The 14800-nt window shown below is 31.6% G+C and overlaps 1 protein-coding gene across 1 annotated transcript; it reads right to left on the bottom strand.

Annotated features, from left to right (window-relative positions):
- Window positions 1-741: 741 nt before the first annotated feature.
- On the bottom strand, window positions 742-12340 carry LOC145279837 (retinol dehydrogenase 14-like). Its single transcript, XM_080131277.1, has 2 exons — window positions 11833-12340; window positions 742-2124 (listed from the first exon to the last, which is right to left on the bottom strand). The coding sequence occupies exon 2, from the start codon at window positions 1906-1908 to the stop codon at window positions 1462-1464; it is 447 nt and encodes a 148-aa protein (XP_079987403.1). The 5' UTR covers window positions 1909-2124; window positions 11833-12340; the 3' UTR covers window positions 742-1461.
- Between the last annotated feature and the right edge of the window lie 2460 nt (window positions 12341-14800).

The raw sequence follows: 14800 nt of genomic DNA, 5'->3' as shown, positions 1-14800 counted from the left end.
CTCCCGCTATAGTAGTTATTATTTAGCACTTCAGCCTTCATTGTTACCATGTGAGCTATCACAGGCTAAAAATTAAGCAACTTCAAGCTGAAAATGTATACGTACACATACTCAGAAGTTAGTCAATTTACTTCGGCCACAGTCAACTGTTCTTTTCTTTTTCAATTTTGATCCCTTAGCAGATATTTTTACAGGCTGAAAACAAAATTGAAAGTGTTCCCGAGATCAAATACCCTATATATTAAGTTTTAAATCTGTAAACCAAATATTCAGAAAGGAGTTAGGTAAAGATGTTTTGCACACACACACACACACACACACACTGACAAGATTAATTTTATATATATATAAACATGTCCTACTACTAGAATGTTTTCGCCCTAAATTCTATCCATTTATGCATGATGTAGAAACTATACATAAAAAGAATTAAGCCTAATAGTTAAACAAAACCAGTCCTTTTATAAGAAACCATAAAAAATGAATAATTAATTAATGAATGCTCGTTTTTTAAAGGAGTATGTAAATTATTTAATGTTCATGCAGTTGCTCGCATATCCATATCTAAGTACATTAAATCCGTTTTAATAATTTTTAAATAGAAAAAGTAGGCTTTTAATATCAATGTCAGAGCAAGAAAAAAAAACTCAACTTTATATATATATATATATATATATATATACATATATATATATATACATATATATATATATATATATATATATATAATGGTAAATTTTTAGTAAATAATCTTAATTACAGATCAAAACGAACAGTTTATTAATTATTACATAGTTTTTTCTTTAATCTTTCGAACAGTGATTACATTTTGTGACAAATAATGATTGCAGGCACCAGAGAAACTAACATATCTTAGCACCATATCTTCATTATCAGAGCTAGTTTACTACTATTAAACTGGAGTAGTGTTTAGGAGAAAAATTCTAAATCATTTGGGCAATCCGTAAATATAAACGGTAAAATTTTCATTAATAACTTATTGGTTTGCATATACATTAAAGAAATTTTTTAAAAATGTATAGTTCACGAGAAAGGAAAGCGGAGTTGCCTCCCTTGTAAATTCTTCATATTTCTTTAAAAAAATATTTACTCAATTTTTTTTTTTCAGTTAGTCAGAGACTGTAACATATCTTACCAGCATTTATTCAAATTTAAATTTTATGAACTATAACTATATTATTATTATTATCAGAGCTTATTTCCTATCATTAAATTGTGCTATTGTTCAGAAGCGATGAAGATAAATTCAAAATTTATAAAGCCATTCTTAATTATTAATGTATGTTTTATAAATAACTTTTCAACTTAAATATAAAAATATAAAAAAAATAAAAATAAAGTGAAAAAGAATATTTTCTTTAAAGTTCATCACAAAGGAAAGATGAGTTACTTCCCTTGTAAAATTTCCTTCACTCATTATTCTCTCTCTCAAAAAAGTATTTATTCAATTTTTTTAGTCAATCCACACATCTCCATTGATACATCCCACATGTTCTTTGCCATTTCTGGATCCTTAGCAAATGGTGATAATTGATCAGATATTGCTACATTTTCAAAATATTGTCCAGAGACATTTTCTAGTTCTGGGTCTGTTGCCATGTATATCAGAGTTTGAGCAGCATCTTTTGATGTACGTCCAATAATGGAAGACAAGCTTCCAAATAGTCTCATAAACTTTATAACAGATTTCTTGTAAGCATCTTTATACCAGATTCCAGATGATACATACCCTGGGTGCATGCTGTTAGCAACAACACCCTGTCCTTCAAGCTGTTTGGCCAGAATATTAGTATGAAAAATTTGGGCGAGTTTGCTGGTATTATAGCCAAAAAGTCCAGGATAATACATATCAGATCCTGGTTTAGGAGCACGACTGTAAGAAAGCATTTTAGTCACACATTGGAGATGCGCAGAACTTACATTGATGATTCAACTTGGACGGCTTTTTTTCAACAAGCTGAGGAGGAGGTGTGTTAAGAGAAAATGCCCAACATGATTGGCTGCAAACATGTATTCATAACCTTACTTGGAGAGTTTCACGTGGCCGATTCCAACGCCAGCATTATTTATCAACACATCAAGTCTGGACTCGGTTGCATAAACCTAGGAAAAAAAAAAAATTAACAATTTAAAATAAAAAATGTGTTTTTAAGAAACAAAAAGAAAAAACAATATAAGAAAAATGAATGAATACAAAAGTTGGGCTAATTTCTCTAACTAACCCTCAGTCCCCAAATCAACAAAGTCTTGGCCTCTCTGTTGGTTGAGTTATGGTTCTGGTCCTGTGCAGTTCTAGGAAGTCTACCCTCCCAGGCTTTGCCTTCTCATCATTTGAGAAGGAATTAGTTTATTGCTAATTACTTGAAGCACCCCTACTAGGGAATGTCCCTAAATATCATTGAACAGCAGTAAAGACAGGTAGACAAGTCTGGTATAGACTGAAAATTATTTGCAGTAAAGATTGTGAGTTTTATTAACGATTTTGGTTAGTATATATTTTTTTAAGTGGCGGGGTAAGATTTTTGCTAGAAAATATGAACCGGTAACAGACTAGCGTCATATCTCAGTGGTGTTTCAAGCTTTCTGGTCTGCTTAATACTAAGAGACTGGGAATAAGCGATGGATCTAAGAGACTTTCAGAAGAAGGCCTGGGAGTACATCAGCTGAAATATTAACATAACAACAATCAAGATGAAGAAAGAATTGAAAAAGACGTAAATAATGGTAAGAGCATCTTTCAACCAGCTGAGAGTTTTTTCTCAGCCAAAAAGTCACCAAAGTCTCGGCCATTGTTGGCTGAGGTATGATCCTGTGCAGTTCGAGAAGATACACTCTCTCAGGCTTTATCTTCTCACATTTTGAGAAGGAGTTATTTTATGGCTAATCGTCCAGATATTTTTTTGCAATTCAGAGTACTCTTCCTCTGGGATGCTGTTTTTTGTCAAATTCCACTTTCCCAACCCTTGTGTCATATCATCCCACTGTGGGAGGAAGATGAACAGACTCACTAACAGTGAGTTCAAAACACCTTATTTCAAATTAATTCAAGTTTACACAACAGCAGCACCCTATTTTATGTAGTGCTTATATATGTATATGTGATCTCAGTAGTAAAGTTAGTTGATTTGAATTTTGCTGAGCAAAAAGATATTTTATTAATTAACTATACTTTATTTTTTTAATTCAACAATTTTCTTTTCATCTCAATACAAGAAATATCAGTTTCAGAATAGTGTGGACAAATGTTTAGCAAGTCAATAAAATTCAGAAATGGATTTTCCTTTTTTATGATGTCAAGACAGCTATTTATGCAAAAACGTTCGGTTCCTTTTAAGCCTATTCTTTTGAAGAACATACCTATTGATTTTCCCTTTTTCTTTTTAAGTAATACACATAAAAAAATTTAATTGCTTAAAATATCTCAATAATGGCATATATAGGAAGAGCTTGAGCTAAAAAATAATCTTTAAATTTTTTAAAATTTAAGTAAAAATATGGAAATTATGGCTATTTTTGCACCTCACATGTTTGGATATTTTCCCTTTTATGATCATATGCATTTTGTCACATTTTTTAGATCAGTTTTTAAGTAAAAATGTTATCTCTGAATCATTTACTGATTAGGCTTAACAAGGCAGTGGTTTGACCTAACTTGGAATACAGGTCCCTAGCGTTCATCAGAGTTGGCAAGATATTCTGATTCTCTTGAGCATCTACTGCATCGTGCCATCAGATATATACTACATATTCCCTATCACGATTCTGTTCTCTCTGGATTATATAGTCTGCTTAGATTAGATCTGCTCCTGTTGCTTACATATTATTTCATAGTTCTTGTCATTCACCACAATTCTTAAATATCATCCTGTGCTGCAACGGAATAGATCAAACCTGTGACGATACACATCCACATTAGACCCTCTTCATAATCACACCGGTGTTTGCTCAGAGATGTACCAGCGATCTCCTTTCACATTGTGTTCTGCAGTCTTGAACATGCTGCCTCAGATTTGTGTGAATGAACATGTATCGGTCACATTTTAAGGGTTCTGTATTGACTAACTATTATGATATTTCTAAGTTTTATGCAAAAGTTGGGCATTTGATAACCTCTATTTCCCAAAGGATCCACTATTTTATAAAAGAGCCAAAATCCATAATTAAATTTTTTTATTTTTTAAGTATATAGATGAAGTATTTATCACCAGTTTTAAAAACACCTGCTGCTGCTGCTAGGATTATCAGCAATAATACTTTTAGCAAAACAGTCACATTTCTTGACTTTAGCTGCATTGGTTATAGTTAGCTAACATAGTTCCTCCACTTTCATTGTTTTATTGCATTTCTATTGTGAAGCAATTTATTGAAATAAAATATAAGAAAAAGACATTACTGAAAAATATACAATAAAAATTAACAAAATTATACAGATAAACATAATACAATTAGTCTTTATTTGTACTTTTAATGACAAAATTTTTTAAATAAAAGTTCTTATTTTATTTGAAATTTTATATAAAATATATTTATGAAAATATAAGTTTTTTAAAAATAATTTTAACAATAAAAGTTTCTATTTGAATTCATAGAATAAATATATGTTTATGAAAGTATAAAAATAAAATTATTGAAATCAAAATAACAAAATTTTAACCATCATAAAAAAAAAGTATCCACTACATAATATTGCAAAAATAGATAAAAAAATTTTTTTTAAGTGTTTTCTATAATTCTTTAAAACAAAACAAACAACAAACTAATTTTAATAATTCCTGATGAAAATTAGACCGAAAAAAAACTTAAATAAAAAAAAAAAAGAAAGATTGGAAAAACATAATAAACAAAGAGTACATGCACAGGGGAGAAAAAAAAAACAAAGGAATTAACTTGCTTTATCATTGCTTCTAGTAGCACTATGCTGGAAGTTAGGAAGTACGTTAGCTGACAAAATTTGTACTACGATTAGAGAAAACATAAATTATAATTTAATGCATAAAAAGAGTAAAAAGATAGATTTACTCAGTAGTTGGGGTACATTTTTATTTTTTAATGTTCGATACTTATTTTTTAGGTGAAGAAAAATCCAATTTATTTTGTACCTAGAAAAAGATTAAAGTAATGAAAGATTTTTTCTAGAAATGAAATTCCTCATAGAGGAATTGTAATGCACTTCTAAAAGGAGGGGGGTAGATTAAAAAAAAGTTACGAAAAATTGCCATTTCATGGCATTAACATGTTTATCCTTAATTTGCTAAAACTTTTTAAATATATCACATAGGTGATTTAGCAACGCATGGATAAGAATATTCATTTCCCAAACAAAATGGTGATATTTTGAGGATTTAAAGTGCTTCGTTTTTTAAATATGATTATTTTAGTAGAACTACCTTGAAATCTGTGCTTATTCAAAGCGTTTTATAATCAGTGGGTATTGATAATTGAAGCACAGAGAGGAGCTAGTACTATTATAATTTCAAGGGTTGATGTTGTAAGTTCAGGGAACTTTTGTCATTACTAACCAGCAGGGTTATAACTGTTGATCAAGGAAAGAGTCTGTGTATTTTCTACATAGTCACTACCATTGCACTGTTGCCAGAAATTCAATGGCATCTCTACTTCTAACTCATATCCATGGTAGGGGGTTACATTTTTAGAATCTCACAACGTCAATATCTGCAACAGAGAGATGAAACTTTCAGATCATGAATGCATAAGTTCAGTTATCATAACAATGCACTTTGCCATTCCCTCTAATCCATTTGGGCAGAATAAAAAATAAGAGACATTACTTTTGGAACGACCCTTGTATATATTCACTATGATTCTTTTTCATAACTGAGTCTAATAGCTGGGAAACATGTCCAAACGATGTTAATCTGCTGGAGATGTCTAATTTTGAATGGTTTTGTGTTAGCAGATAGAGCACAATCAGATTGGCATACCAGTTCTCGCCAGATCACCGAAGTTAAGCAATGTTGAGCCTAGCCAGTACCAGATGGGTGACTATTTGGGAAAGCGAGGCGCTGTATGTACTGCGAGGTAAAAATACCAGGTTGGGAAACTGGAATAGTCTATCCTTCTTTTGAGAGTAGACAGGCCTCTCTTAAGCCATGGGAGGCACCCCATCTAGTGATGGTGCCACGATAAAAATATCCTTGATAGTCTTGTCAAAGCATCAAGTATTTCAAGCCATTAGAAAAAGCGTGAAAGATTCCATGAAATTTGCTCATGTTTCACCTGACATTGGATGAAACATTCTATTCTATTGTATTGTGTCAGAGCTATGAAAAAAAAAAATGGAATGTTTATGGTTTAATTTACTAAAGCAAAACTTTTTACTATTTAAAGTTTACCATTATAAAACAAGAATGAATTTACAAAAGAATTTTAAAATTACCAAAAGCTACATTGTATTTTGATAAGATTAAAATTTAAATTCGTAGAACTTTCAAATGAGACAGAAAAAAAATGCAAATTATTGTCGGTTATCACATTTAGAGCACAATTATCAAAAAACAAAAATGTAAGAACACTTTACCTTTATGCTGTTAACAGAAAAAAAGATACTATTTTTTTTTTCATGTAATTGCATGTCAACATCATAACAGAAAAAAAGATACTATTTTTTTTTCATGTAATTGCATGTCAACATCATAACAGAAAAAAAGATACTATTTTTTTTTTCATGTAATTGCATATCAACATCATAACAGAAAAAAAGATACTATTTTTTTTTTCATGTAATTGCATATCAACATCATATGTCGTTGAATTTTTTATATGAGGATTGATGATTTGTACTATTTGGATTCTTCAAACTACTCATCTCATCTTGAGTGTTATTTTCATAACATTTCAATCGTTCTTCAGGTTTATCTTGCTGAACTGAAGAATTTTTCTATCAAAGGAATCTGCATGCAATTTCAAACAAAGCTCTTTATTTGATCCACAGGGGTAACCTACTATCATTCCGTCAGCTATGACCGTGTAGAAGTTCTAAGTAATTCACAATTGTATTTCTGAGTGTCGCCTGCACTAAGAATTAAACCTTCAACCTCCAAAAGAGTCTAAGTTATAACTAGATTTTACCAAGAACCTTATCCACTATGCTACAAGTTTTTGCTCAAGATTGAGAACAGTCGTCTGAAGAATCCAAATAATAAGGATAATCATTATATTTGGTTTAACGACAGTTTTAAATCTCATTACAGTCTCTCTGTACAGGAATTTGTCAGGATATCCAAATGTAAACGCTGACAAAATATTCAAAATAGCACAATATTCAAGGTCCAAATAAAATCTTAACATGGTGGGACACTGGCTCATATGAGGAATGATGCATCTCCTCCTAGTGATGCTAAATCAAATAACAGCATCCTCATCATCATATTTCATTTAACATCTATTTTCCATACTGGCATGATTGGACAGTTTTAAGAAATTTACTTCCAGACTAATCGATCACTGCCCAGATCTGTATTTATCCCTCTTACTCTAATGTCCATTTTTATCACGTTCATGTTTTCTTTGGCTTTCCCCTGTGAACTGGGCCAGCTACCTCAACTGTTCTACATCTACTATCCAAAAAACTTGTCCATTCTTTCAACGTGACAATGCCAACAAAATCTACTCTTTTGCACACATCTCCCCATACTGTTTAGATTTTAATCTTCCTCTGACATCATCAGAACTAAGTCTGCCTTTAAAACCCACATTACACATCCATCATATCATTTTTTTCCCCAAAGGAGTCACCACTTATCCAGGCCCAGAAGCCACTCGAGGATAAGGGTTAAAGAGTGTACAGTGGTCAAAAGGACAATATCATAGTAATCGTTAGAAGTGTAAATTTGGTAAATTGGCTCATCAAGAACTTATTTACATTGGACTTGAAGACGGCTATATTGTAGTCGGCTGGAAAGCAGGTAAACGGAAGAGATTTCCACAGGTGTGAAGTTCTTAGAAAGAAGCTTTGTTTATGGAATCTACGTTTAGGTTTAGGCACAGATAAAGAGTGGGGGAAATTATTGATAGTGTTTAGAGCCAAACGAGTGTTTCTTGTGAATGTTTGGCAAGGGGAGACTATAGATTGGAGCTCAGACGAGCACTTGCCATGAAAATAACGATAAAACAGAGACAGGCTCACAACGTCTCTTCTGTGATAAAGAGGTTGCTAGGAAGAGAAAAGGGCACCCTCCACTAGGCTACGAAGTCTATTCTGAACTCTGTCAAGGCAGGATAAGTTCTTCCTAGCAGCTCCTGCCCAGATTTGACAGCAATACTCCATCCTTGGATGTACCTGATTCTTATATAGGTAGAGTATTGCATCAGCAGGTAGATATCTATCGATAGAAGGATCCCACCATTTTTCCAGCAACCTTGGTAATGGATTTGATGTACATATTCCATTTTAGATCAGGTGTAAAGGTCAAACTCAGAAGCTTGTCAAAACATGGAGCCTCCCCAAATGGGGATCAGAACGTTGATGATGCAATGATAGAATTCTCATAATTTCTCCCCATGCAATGCATGTCCTCAACTATCACTGTCCATACATCATCACATTGCACACATATGCTGATAGACATTTTACTTGGTCGACAGTGCTCTGTGAGAAAAAATGTTACAAAATAAAATATATAATTTATAAGTCTTTTGATGCAGAAATGTATCCCATTGTAAAAATGAAACCTGATTAAAAAGGTAATTTATAAATAAATAAAAAAGGAAAATTAGGCGCTTATTCAGTTTTTCTCGAATATGGAGAAAAAAAAAATGCACAAAAACATTACTATCAAAATACCTGTAAGGTTTAAAAAAAGAAAAACTTCTGTATACCAAAATTTATGGAAATTCATCCAGTATTTTTATTTTTATAAAATCAAATAAAATTTTCAGTCAGTATTATTATAATGAGTACATGCTGAAAAGACATTTTGTCAATAAAATGTTTTTTTTATGTAAAAAAAAAAAGAAAAAGAAATATCTGATGAATTTGCAAAATTCTTTCAGGGTTGTGGAGTTGGAGGTTTTAGCTGGAGTCAGAGTCGGATTTCTAAGAGTACTAGGAGTCTGAGTCAGAATTTTTTATCTGACTCCTTAAGTCCAATAAATTTATATTTATACATAGTTTTCCTGTTTGGTTTTACCAGTTGCACAATTTAGCAGTTTTTGTATGGTTTTGCTTTTATTTTTGGAGATATATCATATTTTGTACTGCAATGCTTCTACTTCATCAATATATTACGGTCTATCGAATCCCTGCAAATCCTTTCTGGACAGCTGTTTTCATTTTGGTTGAGGCGTCACACAGGATTAATGAAAATTCTGTCTTTGAGTGGGATCACTGTGGATTACATTGGATAACAATCGGATTGTAATCTGAAAGTTATCCAGTTCCTGAATCAAATGGAATTTGGTAATTGGATTAATCTGTTATCAATCCGGAATTACAATGTTATTTAAAAAAAAACGAGCCTAAATCAAAAGAAGCAACCCATACTACTATAGCCCTTTATAGCTTTTTCCTGTTTTTCCTTTGATCCTCTTTCCATAAAGGTAATATTATCTTTTAAAAAATTTCTTCTCTGTATAATATGTCTTTACTTCCCGCCTCTGATGAGAAGTGTTTGGCTTCGAAATGCCATAATCTAAAAAGGTTTCCCTATTCCTAAACATTGAACTGATAGCATAATAAAATTTAATTGTAAATTTTTTATCCCTTTATTATCTTAACTTATTCTATAAAGCTGGTTGAGTGTATATGTGAGTATATTTATCATACAAATGAATGTTAAATATAAAAAATAATATACATGAAAAGTATTTATAAAATGTTTGCTGAATAGGTGTGGGAGGCTGGTATATGGATCTGCAGAATAGATTTCTACACAGGGGTCAAGAAGTTGGGAGTTGAAGATCTCAAAGGAGTCAGACTTGGAGTTGGAGTCAGCATCCTAGGAATTCTAGGAGTCAGAGTTGTTGTATTATGTAAAGGGTTAAAGAGAATATCGAGAGAATATAGAGACACGTGTGAACGGAACAAAAGCTTTATTAACACTAAGAAGGAGTAGTAGTTTTTGCTACTACGATATACCACGTGATTGTGTGGTGGGAGGTTGCAGGCAATGGTGATGGTCGGAGTAATCCCAGTCAAGGGCAGATAACTCGTGTTACTTGATGTATATAACAGGAGTCAGACTTTTATCATCCGACTCCACAAACCTGTTATCTTTTTTTAGAACCTAAGCACATGATTAAATTTTCATGCAATTTTTTACTTTTTTTTTTTAACCCTAATCTAACCTTAACTTTAGATTTAGTTTAGCAAAAATTGGGGTTATTTTAAATAAAACAGTTTCTTTTCGACTTCCACTTTTTTTTTTTTTTTTGTTGCTAAATCTTGCCGGTGTATAACAAAGAAGAGTCCCTTCTGATTTATATTTATGCAATTCCATAATAATAAACGAAGAAATTTTGTGTTTAACTTATTTTAAAGTGTTTTTTAAATAAAAATAATAGTGTCAAACCGTTAGGTAGGTGCAAAATTAATGGCCTATCGCTTCATTTAAAAATTCACCAAAATTCAGGAAATCAACCAATTTTAATAAAGTTAAAATTTTAATAAAGTTAAATTTTAATAAAGTTAAATTTTAATAAAGTTAAAGTTTTAAATGATGCAGGAATTTCCGTTTGCTTTTTTTTTTAAATAAAAATTTAGCATTAGATGTTAATTAACCTGTAAGAACGAAAAATAAATGGTCAAATTTGAGCCTCGATAATTACTCAAAAATCGAAAAATAAACAAAATACTGGTAAAATATTACATTTTTGAACGATTGGTGACAGTTATTGGACGAGTTTCTATGAATATTTTGCTTAGTTTTCGCTTTTTGAGTGACGAGGATCGATATGAGTGTGACAAGGCCGACATGTTTTTTGTTGTTGTCTTAACTCACTACTTTTGTTTCAAACGCTTTAAAATAAAAAAACATTATACAAAATATCCAATAACACACCCACCCAATCTATGTCACGGTAGCATATATTGGATGGGTGTATAATTTGTTTTATTTTTAAATTGTTATCAAAATTTGGTACTTCTACACTTTATCGCCGAAACTGGAGACGCCATTTTATTTTGCGCATCTGCTGTTAAAAATCCAAGGGAGAAATCAGTATTTTAAACTATGGCCGAAGCATGAAATAAATAACAAAAAAATTAAACTGGAGAACGATTGCTTCTGGAAAGAATAAAGTAACTTAATATTAAATGAAAAACTTTCCCGTTCTCATTAATTAAATCGAAACATTTCCAATTAAACAATTACGGATATATGTTCTCTTTCACTTTATTTACTTTTTTTTCATAGTTCTTTCCGGAGGTTTATTTAGTTTAATTTTTTTTTGTTATTTATTTCTAACTTCGGCCATAGTTTAAAATACTGATTTCTCCCTTAGAATTTTAACAAGTGCGCGAAATAAAATGGCATCTCCAGTTTCGGCGATAAAGTGCAGAAGCACCCACAATTTTGAATATTTAAGTGTCAATTCGCAGCCATTTTTCTTGTTCTCACCTAACGCTCGACACTATATATTTTTCAAACAGAATAAACGTTTTAAAGTGAATCAAACCCCTAAAAACGTTTCCAGAAAGGTAGAAGAGTAACTTGTTTTGCCTTTGATAACATTTATTTGTTATACATTTGGATTTTTGACAACTTTTTCGAATCTCTGCGGATTGTAAAACATACTGCCATTTTTTCTTCTTTAAATAAAGAATAAAGAAAAAAGAAAAGCGACATTACTAACTTTTTTACTACAGTTTCGGACTGACTCCAAATCACTGGTGTCCAGTTGAACAATCACCATTTGGTTGGGGTCAACTTCAGTTTGTCGTCGAATTTCTCCAGCGGTGTTTCTGCTTTCTCCAAGTTTCTGCAAGCCATGGTCATTTTGACCCCTAAAGAGACCAATCCTCAGAGTTTGCCCCCGTGATAAGAACAGTCTTACCATCCATTCTTACCGGACATTCGTAAATTAAAGGCCGGGTATGTCTATTCCAATCTACAAGATATCTTAATAGAAACATTCCACCCACAGTTAATGTCTAAAGGACCGTAATTAAAAGAAACATTTTCTTGGGTAGGATTTTGTTTTTAAAAAAGTAAAAACGCACCCAAGGACTTAAATGGGAAAATAAAACATCCAACTAATTTTTGTTTTTCGTGCACACCCTCCTTTTTTCTCATCTAAATTGAAATAAACTCATTTAAATTGTCATCACAAAAGATTAAAGAAAATAGGGAGGGGGCTATACACAGAGACAAATAATAAAACATTATAAGAAAAAATTATGTATATATATATATATATATATAACTACTTCATTTACTCACATAAACCTAATATACGAAAGTATAGATTTATGCGTAAACTTTAAGTATTTACGGCAAAAGTGCTCAATACGTAGGTAGAGCTAGTTAGTAATTTATAAAATATATATGGCGATTAAGCTAGCTACACTGAATATTCTGCAGGATTCGTCAGGCTTATATATATATATATATATATATATATATATATATATATATATATATATATATATATATATATATATATATATATATATATATATATAACGAATACAACTGGCTGATAGCTTCTGTTAAATTTTCTTTTGAAAAACACTAAGTCGAGCAAGCACAGACAGCACAGTTGCTCAATTATTCATACGACGAAAATGAAAAAAAAAAGAAAGAAAGAAAACGAAGTCTTTGTGGTGTGCGTGTCTATGCAAAACTTTCGCGTTAATTAAGGAAGGCTAACATCAGTCACGAAACCAGACGACCTAGTTTTTAATAAGCTTTTCTTTGTATATATATATATTCATTTATACTGTGTATATATTAAGGTCGAAACCATACGAAAATTGAATAGAATTATTGGACCCTACCGCGACCGGTTCAGAAAACTTGGAAAAAATGTAGATAGATAGATAGATAGATAGATAGATAGATAGATAGATACATAAACATCCAATAACGTTTTAGGCACTATCTGCATTTAAACCATATGCATTTAAATATATCAGGATTAAAGATAAATTGACAATTTTGGATATTTACATTCCCCCCCACCCCTTACGAAGATGAAAGTTTACAAAAGAATATTAAAGCTACGACCACGAGTGTTATCCCCCTTTCATAGAAAAATATCATTTCGTGGATGAGACGGGGTAATCTGTTTTGTCATAGAGAATTCAAATAACAAGACCTTTAACAGCGCTCCTTTTCTTTTTTTTTTTTTTTTTTTTTTTTTTTTGTTTTTTGATATTGGCTTATTTTAAGGTGGGTGCACATAGAAGGTAACATAGAGATTTGGGCCCACTTCCATTATCTTCGCCAGAAAATTTTATAAATATGATTGAAACTTCATACTAACCTGACTAACCAGTGAAACCTGACATTGCCGAGATTGTGTTCTAAAATCGATGTTTCCGAGTGAACCCTGTGGCACAGGGTCCCTGTGCATACAAATACATGAACATTCATAGCTTTATAAGGATATATATATATATATACAACAGTTATAAAGAAACACAACACGAGTTGTTAACTATTTCACATTATAATTTATTTCACCTTGTCAGGAATGATGGAGATCGACAAGCGAGGCTAGACTTACATTAGGTTAACTTCTTCTTCAGCTAATCCACTGCTGCTTTATCTGTTGATACTGGTGAGGTGAAATAAATTATAATGAGAAATGATTAACAACTTGTGTTTAGTTTCTCTTCCTAACTTATATTCTTGTTCAGCAGCGCAATGCTGCCAGCGCATTGCGCTCTCCTACTCAATATTTCCTACAAAAATTACTCTATCCTTTATGGACTCAACACACATGTGCGTGCGCGCGTACACACACACACACACACACACACACACACACACACACACACACACACAACACGCACACACATACACAAAACAATCGATTCTTTATTAAACTATGCATCAAAAAAAAAAAAATCCCTCAAAATTTAGAATGGATTTAATAAACAAAAGCAGTGAATTAGGATCTATTATCATTAGTGCCTGCTACTGGCTGCCACTGCCAGCCACTAACATGAAGGTTTGGGTTTGTATTACTCAATTACTGTACACATAGATTCGAAAAAGTTGTCAAAAAACAAATATATAACAAATAAATGTTATCAAAAGCAAGATAAGTTACTTTTCTACCAAACTGGATATATTTTTTGTGTTTTTATTCAATGTAACATGTTTATTTAGCTCGAAAAACATGCAGTGTTTACCGATGTATTGAAAAATTCAAAATGGCGCCCAACTCTCTCTTTAATACGGTAAGTTTGGAAAAACGTGTTATAAATAATAAACTAAACAAAATACTATGATAAAAAACACCGAATATATGTGAACTTATGTCATGGTAACATATATTGAGCAAACTTCTAACAGTATTTTGTCTAGTTTATTATTTATAACATCTTTTCTCGAACTTACCGTGTTAGAGTCGAGCGCCATTTTGAATTTTCCAATACATCGGTAAACACTGTATGCTTTTCGAGCTGAATAAACATGTTACATTGAATAAAAACACGAAAATTATATCCAGTTTGGTAGAAAAGTAATTTATTTTGCCTTTGATAACATTTATTTGTTATGTATTTGTTTTTTGACAACTTTTTCGAATTTATGTGTACAGTAATACAGGGTGGGCCAAAATAAGGGTCCTATTTTTAAAGATTTAAATATTT

The sequence above is a fragment of the Euprymna scolopes genome, chromosome 7 (genome assembly GCF_053919585.1).
Source record: "Euprymna scolopes isolate OS-2025 chromosome 7, ASM5391958v1, whole genome shotgun sequence".
NCBI lineage: Eukaryota > Metazoa > Mollusca > Cephalopoda > Sepiida > Sepiolidae > Euprymna > Euprymna scolopes.
The sequence above is the reverse complement of the archived record's forward strand: the minus strand, read 5'-3'. Positions and strand labels throughout refer to the sequence as shown.